At 35.1% G+C, this 17674-nt stretch overlaps 1 protein-coding gene across 4 annotated transcripts in view; it reads left to right on the top strand.

Annotated features, from left to right (window-relative positions):
- Nucleotides 1-14690, top strand: part of Ypel (Yippee-like) — a 349849-nt gene extending 335159 nt beyond the window's left edge. For all 4 annotated transcript variants that reach the window (XM_089636519.1, XM_089636521.1, XM_089636520.1 and 1 more), the window contains 3 exons: nt 5768-5811; nt 7768-7876; nt 8408-14690. In XM_089636519.1, coding sequence (XP_089492645.1) covers nt 5768-5811; nt 7768-7876; nt 8408-8497 — 243 coding nt within the window. In that variant the 3' untranslated portion in view covers nt 8498-14690. The remainder of the gene's footprint in view (nt 1-5767; nt 5812-7767; nt 7877-8407) is intronic.
- The last annotated feature ends 2984 nt before the right edge of the window (nt 14691-17674 follow it).

Here is a 17674-nt window from a genome sequence, read left to right on the forward strand (position 1 = left end):
TTATATATGTAAACTGTTTTTCACAATAAAAATTTAAAAAATATATATATATACTTACGCAAACTTTTCTGTAGGCCTTTTCAAGATATACAATTCTGTACAACACTATTTTGATGTATCTCATAAGGTTTAGCCAACGTTAGCAATGAAAGGGCCCGAAAATATATTTTTCATGACTTAATTACAAAACATCGACTTTTCTCTACCTTCTATAAGTATAATATGCATGTATTATATATATATAAACCTTGAAGAAGAGATTCTCTAAATTATAGTAAAAATCCTATCAAAATCCGTTGCATAGTTTAGAAGAACTAAGCGCACAGACAGACAGACGCGGATAGCGACTTTATTTTATACTATTTAAAGATGTACAAATTATATTATTAACCATTCTTATCGCTCCTTCCTTCTGGCACGTATGTATAGATATCTATGTACCTACGCAATTATTCATTATTCTTGGCGAATTATCAAATTTAGTTTTGAGGTCGTTGAAATTCCTTTCAAAATCTGTTATTCAAATGAAACACGGACATTTCACGCTGTTCTGTTTCAATAATATTTACTATGTGACATGCGTAAATACGAATTACCTCTAATAATCTCATTTACGTACATTATGTAACTAGTTTCACCTGGTTCATATTATTTCTCCGTTAGTTTTGTGTTCTCCAACTTAGTATGAGAATAGTTATATCCTGAGAGATTTGATCTCGCCAGCGCACGGTGGATGCTGTACACTGTACACAATGCACAATGGACCATCCTTTGTGGAACGGGATCACCGACCTGCTAAGAATATTCTGTACTGCCTTGAACTTGGATTCTGTGACTGTAAGTCAGCGACTTATGCTATTGGAATTGTTGGCCAATTTGGTTTTCTTGCAGGAACACCCGGATTCTGCACCTAATCGGTGACAAGACATGCTTGTTTTGTGTTTAACTAGTTGTTACAATCCGGTTTCGCCCGAGTTTCAAGACACTTTGACCTTGTTTCTAATGTGTATGTATACATATAGGCTGTAGATCGAGCTTTCAGTGGCAATCGACAGAAAATAATTCCCATACATCTTGAACCCTTTCTTAACTAAACCATTTTCTAAATCGTGAACTGTTTACACTTTTAGTGATTTATTTTTGGGGTATTATGCCGTGTTGCGCTACATCCTTCTTTACTTTACATTACTGATGGATACTGTAATGCTGTTCAAAACGGTGATTATAGAAGCAGGTAGCGCAACACGGAATCATACCCCAAAAATAAATCACCATAATACTTTTGGCCGTGAAAATCTCAAATTATACCTGTTTCAACGCTATTTTTCTTATTATAGGTATAATAATTGAAACATCCATGCTTCAAACAGTATTTCGTTTTGTCTTTTCTTTTGACAGTTTAAATGACATTTTAAAGCTCCTTAGCTCTTGATGGAAACGAGATTGCGAGCTGAATAAGGTTAAGTTGGCCTAAAAATTATTTTGGATATCAAAATCTGTGCAAATTTCATGATGTCAACTCTGGCGTGAACTTTGACCAATTTTGATTTTTACTTTTTACTATATCGGCGAACACATTAATTTTCTGCTTTATCGTTAAGATTACGCCAAAGGTCTGTTATCGTCTTCGTTGGCTCACATTTTATTTCCGTAATTAGAGACACATGAGGTGAAATAAATAAACTTGTACTAAGTATAATGTAGAACCCAGTTGAGTTATGTATAATACTAGCGCATGAGGCAACCATTAACGTATTTTTAAATTTTGCATTGGTAAATAGATGCGTGTTATGCTGCTTATACGTTTGCGAGCCGAACCACGAATTATGGTAAAAGAACGAAACAACCGCAGGCGGCGTTTCGCGGTTTTCCTTTTCGTTTTGGCTCGCAAGTGTATACGTAGCAATATGTAAAAAACTCAACCTAGGTGCAGGATAGCGTTATACACAAAGAAAAATGAGTATTGATAATTTATTAAGAATATCTTAAAATTATTGATAATTCGGTTAAAAACGGGATTGCAGGCAGTTTCCTGGTAAACTTTTAGTAACACAATAACATGAAATGCGAAATATTAAGATTTTTATTACGTTTCCGCACGTTTTCCGACATCGTGATAATATATTAGTATTTTACTGAAAGTTTATCAGGAAACCTATTAAGTCATTCGTTAAGTGCCTGCAATCCCGTTTTTAACTTTAATAAATTAGCAATACTAATTTTTGTCCGTGTAACTCGAAAAGAGGTACACACAGAAGTTATTTTTAATGCGTTTTGGAGTTTGAATGAATTTTTTGACGATATCTAAACCCTTCGGATATCGCACTGAAGCTAGTTTGCTAAGTGGACCTACCTCCATTGTTCCTGCCCCGATTGTACAATGTACATGATGACGTTTGAAGTATTTTTTTATGACACACCCACCCCACTTAAATACCAGGGGGCACTTTGATATCAACCCCAATTAGAGATATAAGTTATGTGGTGGAAAAGCTGTGGGGAACAGGGTAGGAACACTGCATTATGATATTATTGCATGATTATAATAGTTACTGTATTGCAACCCTATTTGAATTATTATTTAATTATTGAATTATGCAAACAATAGTTGTGTTCTAAAGTAATATATTAGCATTGCAATAAAAGCGATTTTAAACCTTTATTGGTCAATTAACCATCACGCTCTTTCAGAGACGTAGGGTACAAACAACTCACGGTCATGGCACACAATCCTTGCTTCTGTTATTCTGACTCTTGACTAATTTTTATTTTATTTCTGTACTCAAATGTATACGGAGATAACTTCTGATATAAAACATTGCGAATTTATTAAAAAATCTCTTCAAATTATTCGTATTCCGGTTAAAAACGGGACTGCAGGCCTTTAACGAATAAATTGACAGGTTTCCTAATAAAACTATCAGTAAAACACGAATGCGTTATGGCTAAGTCGACATACGTGTTCACAAAAATTCTAATATTTTCGCATTTCTTCATTGTGTACTATCAGGACAAACACAGGTGCATGAACACGTGTTCCGATATATTGTTAATGTACTAAAAAAATATTAGTAAATGATAATATGCTAATCCGTTTTTAATAGGATTTTAATAAATCAGCAGTACCAATTTTTCTCCGTGTACAATGGAAAACTGTCCCCTTTGACAGTAGTGTCATACAATTTCCGTAACGACTTCAAAATTTCATCGATTTCAAAAGAAACAATATTATGTTTCCAATAAATTGTATAAAACAGGGTGTTCGGGGGTAAAGTGCGCTAACTTCTGGAGGTGATTCTACATGAAAGTAGTAGTAAAAAACCTCCGGACACCCTGTATAGTTATTAAAACCATTTGCAGGCGAACTAATGCATGGAATTAGATTAAATTGCTACTATAACAGTATCTAAATTCGCCTGGAAACATGTTTTTTCATAGACTATTTTTGATGAGGTTCATCGCTTCCAATTTGTCTTAAATGTATGTGTATACATATTTCCATCAGGGTTTTATAGAAATGGCTATGACACAACTTATTTCTGAGTTAATAAATAATTACAAACTAACCGCAAAACAACTCGGTTTTGGCACACACTCTTTGACTCATTCAAATTCATACATCGTCTCATACATACACTTCTATTATTCTGACTCCTGACATGCTGATTCACTTGATCGTTCCATGTCTTCCTCGGGCATTCCTAACTTCTTCTACTGTTCGCATGTGAATAAATAATTAGATGTCAAAAATTCAAAGACAGATTTTTAATTTTCAACAAACGGTTTCTGGAAATCTGCTATAAAAGCATTGATAGCAGCCTCTTCCATCTTGAATATTCTTAAATTCTTTGAAATACGTTTTTTACATTTTTTTAGATAGAAAAAACAATTATTTATCCTCATTTTATATGCATTTTCCATCAAGCCTATAATACTATTATAACTTCAGTCGGTAGGTCATAATGTCGCAATAACTATAATCTTTCATAATATCACAAAACTACAAAAAGGCACACAAGCACGCAATTTCTGTCGGCTGATATTATTATTTTATTGTCATCGTGTGAATAGATTTGACCTTTCCGTACAATAATAATGAAGGACCAGGTGGAAGAATGATTTATCGTCTGATAGGTAGTTTTTCCAACAGTTTCATAGCTCTTAAAACATCTTTGCTTGTCCTAAAACTCTGGAACACTTAATTTTAGCGTCACGTTTTTCTTGCGTGGAATTTCGAGGTTGACTGAACTATTTTCAGCTTGTATTATCTCTATCATGAGCTATGAAGCTTTTAAATATCTGTTTTTTTGTTCCATATATTTCAACTCATACCTCAGGCGAGCTCAGGTAGTAATGTAGGTGTTCTATTTACACGCGTCTAACAAATTAGTTTTGGTTCTGCTGTTTCTAGTCTCTTCTCTGGACTCGCTTGGCTATTTTAAACTAACAATTTTCCATCTGCTGGCTTGCTGATCAGTGGCGGCTCGTGACTTTTGGGTTACTAGAGTGCTAATATTTCAAAAAATGGCTTAATTGATGTTGTTGTAGCTGAAAAAGATTTTTTTTTTTTTTTTTCGAAAATTGATTTTTTGTATGAAGATTTTCAGGAATTCCGTGCGGCGCACGGCTATACTGAAATTTCCTGAAAATCTTCATACAAAAAATCGATTTTCGAAAAAAAAATAAAAAATCATTTTCAGCTATAACAACATCAGAAATGCCATTTTTTATAATATTAGCACTCTAGTACACCCAAAAGTCACGAGCCGCCACTGTTGCTGATTGTTGACTGCTCTCTGCTGATTACTGATTGTCTACGGTCACCGATGGACAATCAATCAAGCATCTGTTTTTGCGGCGTTGCCTGTTCTCAATGTGTTTTGTATAACTTACACTTTTTTCAGCAGATGATGAACAAAAATTAAATCACTTTTTATAATGAATAATGAATGAGGAAATTATGTCAGAACTGGTTGTATTGCAAAGAGGCATTAACAACTTAATTGACAGCCCTGCCATCGTTGCCACTATTAAATTTCATTGTAGCGACTGGGAACACAAGATGAAATGTAACATTATTATGCAATACATACACAACCAACTATTAGACACACTCATTGTGTATACCAATAGGGTGCATGATCTGGGCAACACGTTTAGGGGGTACTATTGATATATTTACCGACTCAATTTATAGAATTGAGAATAATCTATACCAGCACTTTGTTGAATACTACAAATTATAGTAGTGTTGGTAATTTAGTTTTAGTGATTTGTCTTATATGTAGTATTGTTCTAATTTTTTATTTTATGTTAGTTACATGTTTTACCAACATTGTTTCGTATTTAGTTTTATTTGAAAACTTTGTATAATTTTCGATAGCTCACTAGATATATTCTGTTCTCAAAATCAATCCCAGCTGGACGTAAAATCATATAAAATAATATGTATTCACCAAGATTGTTACAAAAAATATGGATTTTCCACAGCATTAATGAATTTTACGAACATAATTTACACCTGAAAAATATAATTGAACAAAAAGTGGGAAATACACCTTCATAATAATTATAACCATTCCATTATACAATTATTTGGTGTTTATTTCCTGGTTTTATTTTATTTTTTGTGCTTTATCATTTTTTTTAATATATACTTAATACAATGGAACAAAAAAGGGTCGTATCAAATTAATCGAATATTCCTAGGAACTCACTAGCCATTTTTATTTTTATGTATTAACAATTATTTTCTTTTTGTTCACAGTCATTCCAAGGCAGCCAGGGAAGAGCATACTTATTTAATTCTGTGTAAGTATTTGAAAATAATATATATATATTTTTTTAATGTGAATACCGCGCAAGAGTCCCAACTGATCCCAACCGTCTGGAGCCAGTAAGACTACGGCATCCCCAATAGGGGTATGTTGTGAGACTGAAGGTAGTGAGAAGTGGCAGGAAATGGGGGAAGAGTAATACCTGGCTGTTCAGATCTGGTCACCATAAAGCCATTTCAAGCATTTTGACCGGTCGGTGGCCGAGTTCACATCGCTTTTGGGTCCCAACCAGGCGTAGTGTGTTCAATTCCTCGGCTGACTAAGTCCTCCATCACAACACAAGCAAAAATTTTCAGCTTACTATGGTGGTAGTAGGAGATTTTCAAATATTGTCAGGTTATTCGTAACCCGGGAATGTTTGTCTTTCTTTAAAAAAAATAAAAATTCTTGAAAAAAAAGAGTATCTTGCCTGGATTAGCTCAGTTCTTCAATACTGTCAACTTTTTATTAGATTTATTAATTTTATTATGTACATTAATGCTAACTTTAAACAACAACTTTTTTATCGGAACATTTTTTCGTCATTTAACCAAACTCAAGCTTACTTTGAGATTTTTTTTTTCGCTAAACCCAGTGGCTTGATGACAAATACCAACTAATATAGGTACATAATGTATTTTTTATACAATAATAAATTGTTGTACAATTACTATTGTAATATTTATGATGTAAAAACTCTAAAGGACGTAAATAAATATGTAAAATGTGTCCCATTGTGAGCTCGTATACTAGGCCCCAGATAGTATACTAGACCCCAGGTAAATCACTAGGCCCTATGTAGTAAACTAGACCCCAGGTAGTTTAGCAGGTCAGAGATAGTATATTAGGCCCTATATAGTATACTTGGCCCCATGTAGTATACTAGGCACCAAATAGTACACTAGACCCCACATAGCATACTAGGCCCCATATAGTATTTTGGGGATCTCTGGTGAGGAGGTACCAAATGAAAGACGGCTTGAAGGTCGTAGTGTTTTATTGAGTCAGGTAGCCGTTATGAGAGATGACTTAGGACCGATGTTGATCACTTCGGATACAGGCGATGATGTGCTGGTCAAGCGCGGGTCAGTGAGTCGACGCCGCTGCTGGTGACCGGACTCGTTGACGGTCAGGAACTGTCGAAGAACGTGGGTCTTCTGATACTCCAGTGCTGACAAGAAATCCGAAGGTGCGGTGGACCTTGTAGGCGGTTGTACGGGGAGGAAGCTGCGTGGTCTAGGTGCGCGGATGTAGCGCTGGTCAGATGCGCTGGAACCAGGGTGCTGTGATCCGGTGTAGCGCTGGCCAGAGACGGTGGCCGGGGCCAAGGCGCTATGATGATATCCCGATGGAGTCGGTGGTTGAACCGAGCAGAGCTGGGAATGTTGTCCTACGCGTGGATAGAGGTGCGCGGGTTATCACTCGTTGAGCCTTGTTAATTGACGGCTGATTGATGACTGACTGACTGCTCGCTGCGTCGGGCTTATTTATACAGACCGGCCGATGGCATCAGTAGGTAAGCGAGATCGCAGGTAAAACAGAGACAACTCGCTCAGTCTGGGTCTTACTGGAACTTTCGTTGGCGCTGCTATTATTCCTAGGCAACAGGCTAGAACCTTCTAGTGAGTTGGCGTAATGTGCCAGACCAACTCGCAACGTATTGTCGTAGGTAGCTCTAGACGTCGCGAGTAGGTAGTTCACTCGCAAGTAGATAGGTAGGTCGTGTTGTTTACAATTAGCGAGACAATCTAGATAAATCTCTCGCTACTAGGACCCATATAGTATACTAGGCCCCATGTGGCATACAAGTCAACTGTTAATATGTATATTGTCTTTGTACCACCACTGTGTGATCGTGTCCTGCCCAGTCACCAAGGGCCCTGCCTCTGTAGGTTTAGGTAATAGTTAGCGCAAGTGCAAGTGCTCTAATGTTCCCATATTGTGATTCCAGAGTCAATGTGGGCTGTGGTCCGGCAGAGGAGAGAGTCCTGCTAACCGGGCTACATGCAGTGGCGGATATCTACTGCGAGAGCTGCAAGACCATGCTCGGCTGGAAATACGTAAGGCATTTCTTACAATTTTATGAAACGTGGTTCGCTGAATCTGTTCCTCTGATACAAATAACTACTTTATTTATTATTTGTATTTTGTTAGCAAGTACGTAGGCAGTTGAAGTTATCAACTATCCAAATTGAGTTGGTGAGGAATTCAGCCAAACGATAAAGTACCTACCTATAATATAATATTTTAACAACATAAATTTTTTTTCATTTTCAAAATTCAGACTATCCTCTGATTTTTCACGTGTCTGCACTAGAATTTAATAAAATGTAACAACTATAATTAATCAAATCACCTTTAATAGTAAGTTTTTTGTTTTTGTTTTGATGCTTTATTCCATTTATAGTTTTTCAAATGCCTTAAGATATTTTTTGGTCTTGGATTCACTGACTTATTATTTGTTTATTTGGTCTAAGAAAAGATTGTCTTTAATGCTATCTAAAACTTACACAAAAACCACTACAAAGAGTATCATGATTTGGAATTTCTTTAAATAATGCAGAGACTAAATCAACCTTTCTACTTTTTAGGAGCATGCATTTGAGTCCAGCCAAAAATACAAGGAGGGCAAATTCATCATTGAGCTCGCTCACATGGTCAAGGAGAATGGCTGGGACTAGGGACATCCACGGGAGCCCCCATGTCGTGCGCCCCCTCGGGGCCCTAACCCTCCAGGGGGGCCTGCTGTGCCTGCTGGGCTGTTCCCGCCAAGGGGGCCCCCCCAGGCCGGCAGGGCCCGCAGCGGATGACAAGATGCCTTGCCAAGGAGGTACACGCTCCGCCTGGGCCCTCCGCTACAGCTGACCGCAATAGCCGCCCGTAACTCTACGCATATCAAATCCTACCCAACGCATTGTAGAAATAAGTGGTTCATTCCACGGTGTAGACTCTCCATATAAATCAAGTGAACATTGTGATTGTTTTGTATCGTTTTCGGATATTGTTTCTCTGCGCATGGACATCGCCAGTGCTCGTTTAAATACTCAATTTAAAAAAATGTTATTTCAAAAGTGCAATTAAATTTTAAGGGTGACTTTTTCATTTATTGACTCATCGTCAACTAGGGACATCTCATGTAAAAGTTGACAACTTATAATGTAATTTAAAAAAAAAAACTTTTATTGTGATATATTGTGATTTCTCGATGTTTGCTTAAAACTGTCGAGTGTGATGGTAAAAATGTGATTAAAAGAATGATATATGTATTGCTTCTCAGGACTCGAGGTTCCCCTATTATTCTATGGTAAATTATATTATTTCACATGTTCTACGCTTATGACTTTGAAGGATGTAAGAGAATTTGCCAAAAGCAGTTGTTATTCAATTTTTTTTCTAAAATATACTTATCTGTCCAAAATGTCATTGCAAATATTCGCACACAATATATTGAAAGTTGAAAGGCAAGTGACACTGTTTTGCAAATGCTTTAACCATGTGCAATGATTGTAGCAATGCGATATAATTTACAAAAAAAGTCTGAAAAAATTTTTGGCACTTGAGACTTACTGCTCATGACTTTAATGGGTTATGTGTACATTTTCTGAATTTCTAGAAAGAGCTTATTTGTTAACCTTTCCCTACTTTAAATGATATCGCATTTCCTTGGCTTGCTCTTAAATGTCACCAACTAACCGTGGTTGATACTAGAAAAGAGTAACACATATTGTGGAAAAAAAAAATATTTCAAAAATTCCGATTCTTATAAAGCCACAACTGTGGTACAAACACCTACACTCACGAAAACACCAATATTTGAAACACGAGTGACCTCTAGTGAACAGTTTACACACTAAATGACAGAGCATAGCTTTGATGATATTGTTACAATTTGAGAACACTCTTTGTCTGCCATATTTGTTCACTTGTCAATGGTCAGTGTGTGTGGACGTATTGCATATAAACTCATCAGCTGCTGACTAACATTCTACTAATTATGACCCTTTATCGATATGTTATAGAAAATATTTCATGGACTGTTCATAACACAACTATAATTCAAAGTTTAATCCAATTTTCAGTTTTTAAATCCTTCTACAGATAATATCAACAAAAAAATCTTTTTCAAATTTGATTATAGTTTGGTGACTTTTAGCAGCAAGTCAATGAGTGATATGTGGTTTTTCTTTATTTAATCTATTCCTGTTACCCGGTTCAGAGAAAATCTTCGTGGAAGTTAAAGAACAGAAATGCTGTACGCAACATGAAGCACTTGTTTGCGGCACCAAAGTACATAAAACTGAAAAACTGGACTTGAATAATACTTTTTTGAGTGAAAGACATGCTGTACAAAACATTGTAGAATTTTCTTTATAATTCCTGTAATATCTATTCAAATCAATTTTCTATTATATTTTTGATGCGTAAAGATTAGTTTTGTTTTAGTAATTTTTTTGCAAGTCAATTGAATATTTTTGTACGATAACCATATGCACATACTTTAGTGCCATTATATATAATAATTATGACTTGAACAGATATTTGGAAAGTACCTCCCTATTATTTCATGGTTATATGAGCTCACTTTACTATGCCAAAATATTTTAATGTACCTATCGATTAATATTATTTTTAAATATTTGAATGGATGAATGATAATAAATAATGTAACAATATAATCCTGTATTCAAAGACCGACTTTTATATGTACACAACAACTTGTAGGTATTTCTATTAGACCCTGCGTTAATACGTTATAGTTATTGTCTTATTTAATTATTGTTGAATTAGATCAGTTATTACGATAATTGGAGTAGCTACCTATATTTAAACCCGCAATAATTAATATCCAAGCATTTCGTATTCTAATTTTGACATTTTGAATATAAATTTGTACTGATGAATACTTGTATAACTGGGTTAGGACCAAATTGTGTGATAGTGTGTGTATTTGGATGAAAGAGATAATTATTATTATATTTATAGACACATAACATAACATAACAATGGGTTGAATTGAATGGTTTATATGATGGGTCAAATAATATTTTTTTTTTACTGTGTATATTTTTCGTCTTTGTTTTATTGTCACAAATAATAATGATTGATATTTGAGCCCATTTAGAAATGTTCCCCAGTTTTTGGTGGAAATACGATGCTGCTGGAAAACTGTTACATTATTTGGTTTTATGTTTACGAAGAAATTCAACTCGTTTAATGAATCTGAGTATGACGAATTGTTTACAGACCGGCCGTTAAGAATTTATTTATTGCATTATTTGTAAAATCAATGTGCTGAATTGTGTAGCATCTTACTGAATAATTAAAAACTAACTTTGTGTATGTCACTTTATTTACAAGAAAATGCCAAAAGATTACCTTGTGGTGCCTTTGCCAGGTTAGAAATACGTATTGTATTTGCCCTGACGAGGGTTGAGTTGTTACAAAACCGGTTGTCGTGTTTGTGTAAACAAAGTGACGTATATAAAGAAACAGGGTTATGTTCCATCAGTATGTTACCGTTTAAATATTGTTTGAAGATTTTTAACAGTTAATAACGTCAGTTAGCAAACTATTCTGCATATAAATAATTTTGCAATCGTCTTCAGATAAATGTATGCATCCAAAATCCTCCAATTCAGCACTATTATTGTTTTACTTGAGAGTTTATTATTAGTTTTTTGGAGAGTTGTGTATTTTTGTATGCGGAGAAAACATTTATATTTGGTACATGAAACAGAGAAGCTAACATAATATGCAAATAGACTAAACACCGGCCCCCGTTAATTAATCGATATGGAGCAAAGTGAAATAAGTTGATGGAGTGACTTGACTCGATGTCCAGAGTGTAAATAGAAATACAAGTGCCGCCACTATCCATGTTCAGTGTGATTAGCACCAACAATTTTTGCCATTTTCACAAATAAATGTTAGAATACGTTCATAAATCACATTTTAAAATTATTAGGATATTCTCGTAGTAGCAGTAAAAGTGGTTATTGATAATTAATACCTAATGACGATTATTAACTTTTATTAATAATTATTGGCAGATTAAAACAATTCACTCTGATTTTCTTTGCTCGGAAAGTTTGCCCGGTAAAAAGTTAACGCTTGACGAAAATTTTACATTATGCTAAATGTATTTTGCTAAAGTATTCTTGTTAAAGATGATCATTTAAATAAAATCTTTTCATGACTGGCATTTTCAATAAACATTTGAAATATTTTATGGCTAACAATACCTAATTTCTTCAAACCCAGTAATGTTCAACTAATCTTTTTTTTTTTAATGTGCAGCTTTTCATTTTGTATTCTCGTCGTCTCATGATAAATATTGGAGAATCATCGATGATCCAACCCATTTGTCTTGAGTCAATTCTGATTTGAACAATTTGTGAGTGAAGGGTAATTTACTATATTCTGTGCTTGATATTGTGTGAACGTGTAAAGGTTTAGAAAAGGTGAAAGTATTGTGGTTGATAATGTTTAGTGTTTATGATCTGAATTTTAAGAATATAGCATCAACCATGAAAACCATTGTTGAACATTAGTGGACGTTGCACCATGAGTGAATAATTGCAATTGAGGACTCGGAACATGGTGAACGCGCCAAGTGAAAGTTAAAGCTTTGGAACAAAGTGGTTTGTTGCTTATTACACTTTATTGAATGTTGTTAAACAATGACATTGTAATCTATCTAATGTTAGAAGTATGGAATACCTGGTACAGTTTGCTGTAGTGTGATAACATCTACCGTTAAATGCTTTACGTGTGGATCGTATAAGACCTAGGAATAGATGTTCTAGAAGAGCCCTGTAACTGTTGCGTCATTTAAACTTGTATCATTTGTAACTGATAGTTAGTTCTTTGTTTTGTGGTTAGAACTTTTAAACCTCTGACTGTTTGAATACTATTAACATAATATTACATAAGTGTACAAAATTGTCTTTTGAAGGCATTGCATGCATGTTTTTTCATTAAAAATTAAAGTAAACAAATTAATGTAATAATATGTAGTGGTACAGTTGGTTAATGTTTGTTTATTCGGGTCGGCGTAAGGTTTTGAGTTAAAGTAGAAGTGTATGGTAAAAGATCTGCTCTTGTTAATCATATTGAAAAGTAATACACGAGAATTCCAATAGATTTAACAGCTGTGGCTGATTCACTACAGAGTGTCTGGTATTGGAATTTGGAATGCAGAAGAGGCCTTGTTTGTCTCGTATATCCTATTAGTCCTCGCCTATGTAACCGGGGGACGTTAACCTAGCCTCATACCATTGTTATCTGTTAATCAACAAAATGTATTCAATCAAAATTGCATGACCATTACTGGTAATAAAATATGGTAAATGATTTTACTGCCACTAGAATAATATAATAATCATAATACGCCGCTATAAAACGTTTGATTCGATGATTCAATGTATTCAAATGTGATTCAATAATTAAAAGGTAATCATATAACTAAAGATTGACATTTTACCTTATAACAACTACATATTTATAGCCTTTTTATAGTTAACACAAATTTTTTTAAGATTTCAAAATGTCGAGAAGATACCCGATTACTGCTGAGATGTAATCTTGCTTATACAATAAATTTAAATAGGAACCTAATTCAAGTGAAATATAAAATATTCTTGTTCACTTCTACTGTTAACCTTTTGGACGCACAAATTGACTAAGGCCCTCCTTCCACAGGGATACTCAAGTATCCGATACGCGACGAATTGAGTATCTTGGCAACTACAGCCATTCATATGTGCGGAGATTCATTCACAGGCACTGCTGACATTTTGTAAACTCGTCGGCGATGCCAGTCTCTTGTGACCAGCTGGGTATGGTTGTTCCCACTCATGTCCTCGAGACTTGAAACATTGCGTCACTTGTGTCAGACATTTTGTAAACTATTCGGCGATGCCAGTCTCTTACGACCAGCTGGGTGTGGTTGTTCCCACTCATGTCCTCGAGACTTGAAACATTGCGTCACTCGTGTCAGACATTTTGTAAAACTCGTCGGCGATGCCAGTCTCTTACGACCAGCCGGACGTGGCTGTACCTACTCACGTCGAGACTTTAAACATCATCACTAAACAGCGTCATTTGTGTTGGGCATTTTGTAACAATGCGTTTGCAGATCAATGCTAAAAACAAAACAGTCGACAAAGATTGACAGGATATAAAAATGACAGCTACAGCGACTGTTTGATTGTTAATGAGGTTATAAAAGCGTTCTAATTTTGACGTTTCGAGAATTCAATAATAATCGGTGGCGATGCAGGTCTCGTGATTTCAGTAGCACCTTGTACAGACTATACACGTTGAGCTGTTTGCGACGTGAGTACACAACAAGAGTATCGAATAAAGGAAGAAGGCCCTAAAGTCAACCAATTTTATTTTCACTTTTGATTCCTAAATTGAGAAGTTTTCTGCAAAAAAACATGACATTTGAATTCTCCCAACACTTCAGACATCTCCAAATTATTACTTTTTTTAAGGCTTCGTTTTTGTAAAGGGCTTCATTATTGTCCACAAAGGGTATTTTCTAAACAAGTTAACAAAGATGTGTTTGCAATTTAAAACTTATATTTTAAATTCATCAATGTTTTTCCATTCAATAAATGAAAAGAATTGTGCATTCTGATGGATAAAAAGCTATATTATTATGATTATATTTTTGTATTTTCCTAGAAAACATACACAAGTGCGGTGGTTGGAGTGAATCCAATCTGAAGGAAGCCCAATGGTAACAAGTTGACATATTGGTGAACATGATCTCTCATTATAGCAATTGCATTAAATTAAGTACCTAAATTAGGATATCTAACGTAGATATATTTTCAGCTCATGTAATTTGTTCATGTATGAGATAAAATTAAATATGTAATAAAAAAATAAACTGTTGTTTTATTGTACTGTAATAAGTATACATTTAATAAACTGTGACTTAAAATGTGTTAAAGAACGGAAAAAATAAAACTGGTATTTCCATTTTACATCAGACCTTTCGACTCCCTAATATAATACATAAGCAGAGATGTGCTTTATTTCAAATAAATCCATTTCAAATGGAAATGCAAAATGCAAAATGGGTATTTTCCATTTTAAATGCTTTTCTAAAAACCATTTTGCATTTTGCATTTGAAATGCTTTTCTAAAAATCATTTTGCATTTTCAAATGGAAAAGTTTTGACCCATTTCCATTTTGCATTTCAAATGGTTTTGGGTACCCATTTTGCACATCTCTGTACATAAGATTATATAATATAATACATTCGACGATGTCGAGGTATTGCTCTTTGCTGATGACATCAAGCTATACAAAAAAATAACTGATGTAAATCATTGCCAAATACTACAGTCAAATATTAATAAGTTTAAAGATTGGTGCGTACAAAATAATCTGTTTTAAAATGTAGACAAATGCAAAACCCTGACTTTCTGCAGAAATAAAAATCCTGTTTTATTTGAATATTCTATTAACAATACAGCTTTAGAAAGAGTCACTGAAATGAGAGATCTCGGATTTATATTGGATGAAAAACTAAGTTTCGCCAATCATATCCACAAAATTGTAAACAAAGGCATGAAAACACAAGGCTTCGTATTAAGAACAACTAAAAACTTTAACTCCATACAAGCCATTAAACTGTTATACATATCTCTAGTTAGAAGCATAATTGAATACAACTCGGTAGTTTGGTCTCCCTCTTACAAAATTCACATTAATAACATTGAGCGAATACAAAAAAATTTTCTACGTTTTATAAATTTTAAATTAAATATCCCACTAGAAGACTTATAATATCATTTTTTATTAAATACTCTAAAAATACACACATTGGAAGACAGGCGTAAAATAAACAACTTAACTTTTTTATTCAAGATTCTAAACTCTAAATTCGACTGTTGCGAACTTCTGCAACTCATAAACTTACGAACACCTACAATAACAACACAACAAAATACATTATTCCAATGCAACACACATAAGCGCAATTACATTGTAAACTCCCCAATACAACGGTTTCACACTGTGGGGGCAAGAACTGTCTGCCAGCCTAAAATAATATTTTAATACGGAAACACTGTTTCACGGATGGCAACCCGACGTGAAACAGAGCTCGCTGCCAATCCATTACCGACGAGCATTCCTGTTTCTCTGATCTGACCTGGCGGTCGACATTTCTTGATTCCTACTAAATCCTTCTGATATTCTAATCGTGTAATAGTGTAACGTGTTTGCAATAAACTTAAATTATCAACTACATCTGTTTCACTCTATCATAACCTACACTATACACATTTATTGGCTGTTATACAGGTAAGTAAACACGCACAACTATAGCCAAATTGGTGACCCATCGACTCAGAACAATATACCGACTTTAGTATTTTAAAATCATTTTGCAACATTCCGTCACCGCCAAGGATCAGAAAAGAGAAACAGCAATCCCGGGCAAGATCAGTAAGTAAAATCCAATTCATATATCTCTTACAAATCAATTTTTTAATATAAATGCTAGTAAATGTCCCGGTAATTTAAGGAAATATACACGTGGTATAGTTCCCATCAATACCCTATTTTGTCAATCAATCCCTAGCTTGAAATGTTTTACTATTTTTATGAAAATTAAGTGCGTGTTAAAATTAATTTCAGTGAGAACGATCCTGAAATCAGGCTGTCAACAACGTGGCTAACCATGGCATCATAATCTTGCGATGAATTACAACCTACCCACTACAACCTACAACGGCAGCATCTACTCCCCGGACAAGGAAGATGACGCAACAATCCACGTGGACAACCTGCAGTTGAACAAGCCAACCTACCCACATATCTCAATCAAGTAACCTATATCACGATTTCTTATTGCCATTTCGCAAAACAATGAATTGTTCAGCATACCTACATAATCATGTTTTAGATATACATTATTGTAGTGATATTAAGGTTATTGTTCAATAATTGCCAAACCTTACTTTGAGGTAATTTAACATCATACTATTTTGTAATAACAAATTTAAATTATTATTGCACTATATAATAATAGCGCCATATTTGCATATCGGTATTTCACAATAACTTACGTGACGCGGTTTGCGTCTTCACTAAAATACAATACAAACGCGAACTCGCTAATAACTTGCTAAGATATCCGGTAGATGGAATAGATTCTTACACAGTATTCTCTAGTTTTTTTGGATTTTTTATGTCTTGCATAACGTATTACGTAACATATTATTGGAAATGACCTCATCGGAAGAAACAAACATACCTTCATCGTTTCAAGAACCTGTAACAATTTCACAAGAAAAGTTGAACAATATGGAAGACCAACGCGCAGCACATTCGGAAGCAGATGTACATCATGTATTTTACCTACAAAAACAAATACTAAAGCTGCCCCTTCAAATGGAACAAATCAAACCAGTCATCAATCAGCCGTCTTCAATTAGAGAGAAACACAAGCAATAACCCGCGCATCTTCATCGCGCGAAGGACAATATTCCCGGCTCTGCTCATGGACTCCATCGGGACATCATTGTAGCGCCCAGGTCCCGGGAATCATCCCTGGCCAGCCTACATCGGATCTGAACGCCCTGGTTCCAGCAATCTGACCAGCGCTTCATCCATACATCGCGACCACCACGAGGACACGCAACACCCTCACTGGTCCAAACAACTCCCGCTCAATCGCCTGCAAGGTCCACTGTACCTTCGGCCTTTACGTCAGCACTGGCGTACTTGAAGAACCACGTTCTTCCCCAGTGCCTGATCATCATCGAGTCCGGTCACCAGCGCCCGGCGTCGACACACTGACCCGCGCTTGACCAACAAACCGCAAAGCAAACCA

The sequence above is a fragment of the Hesperophylax consimilis genome, chromosome 10 (assembly GCF_061612785.1).
Source record: "Hesperophylax consimilis isolate HC1 chromosome 10, BYU_Hcon_1.0, whole genome shotgun sequence".
In the NCBI taxonomy this organism is placed as follows: domain Eukaryota; kingdom Metazoa; phylum Arthropoda; class Insecta; order Trichoptera; family Limnephilidae; genus Hesperophylax; species Hesperophylax consimilis.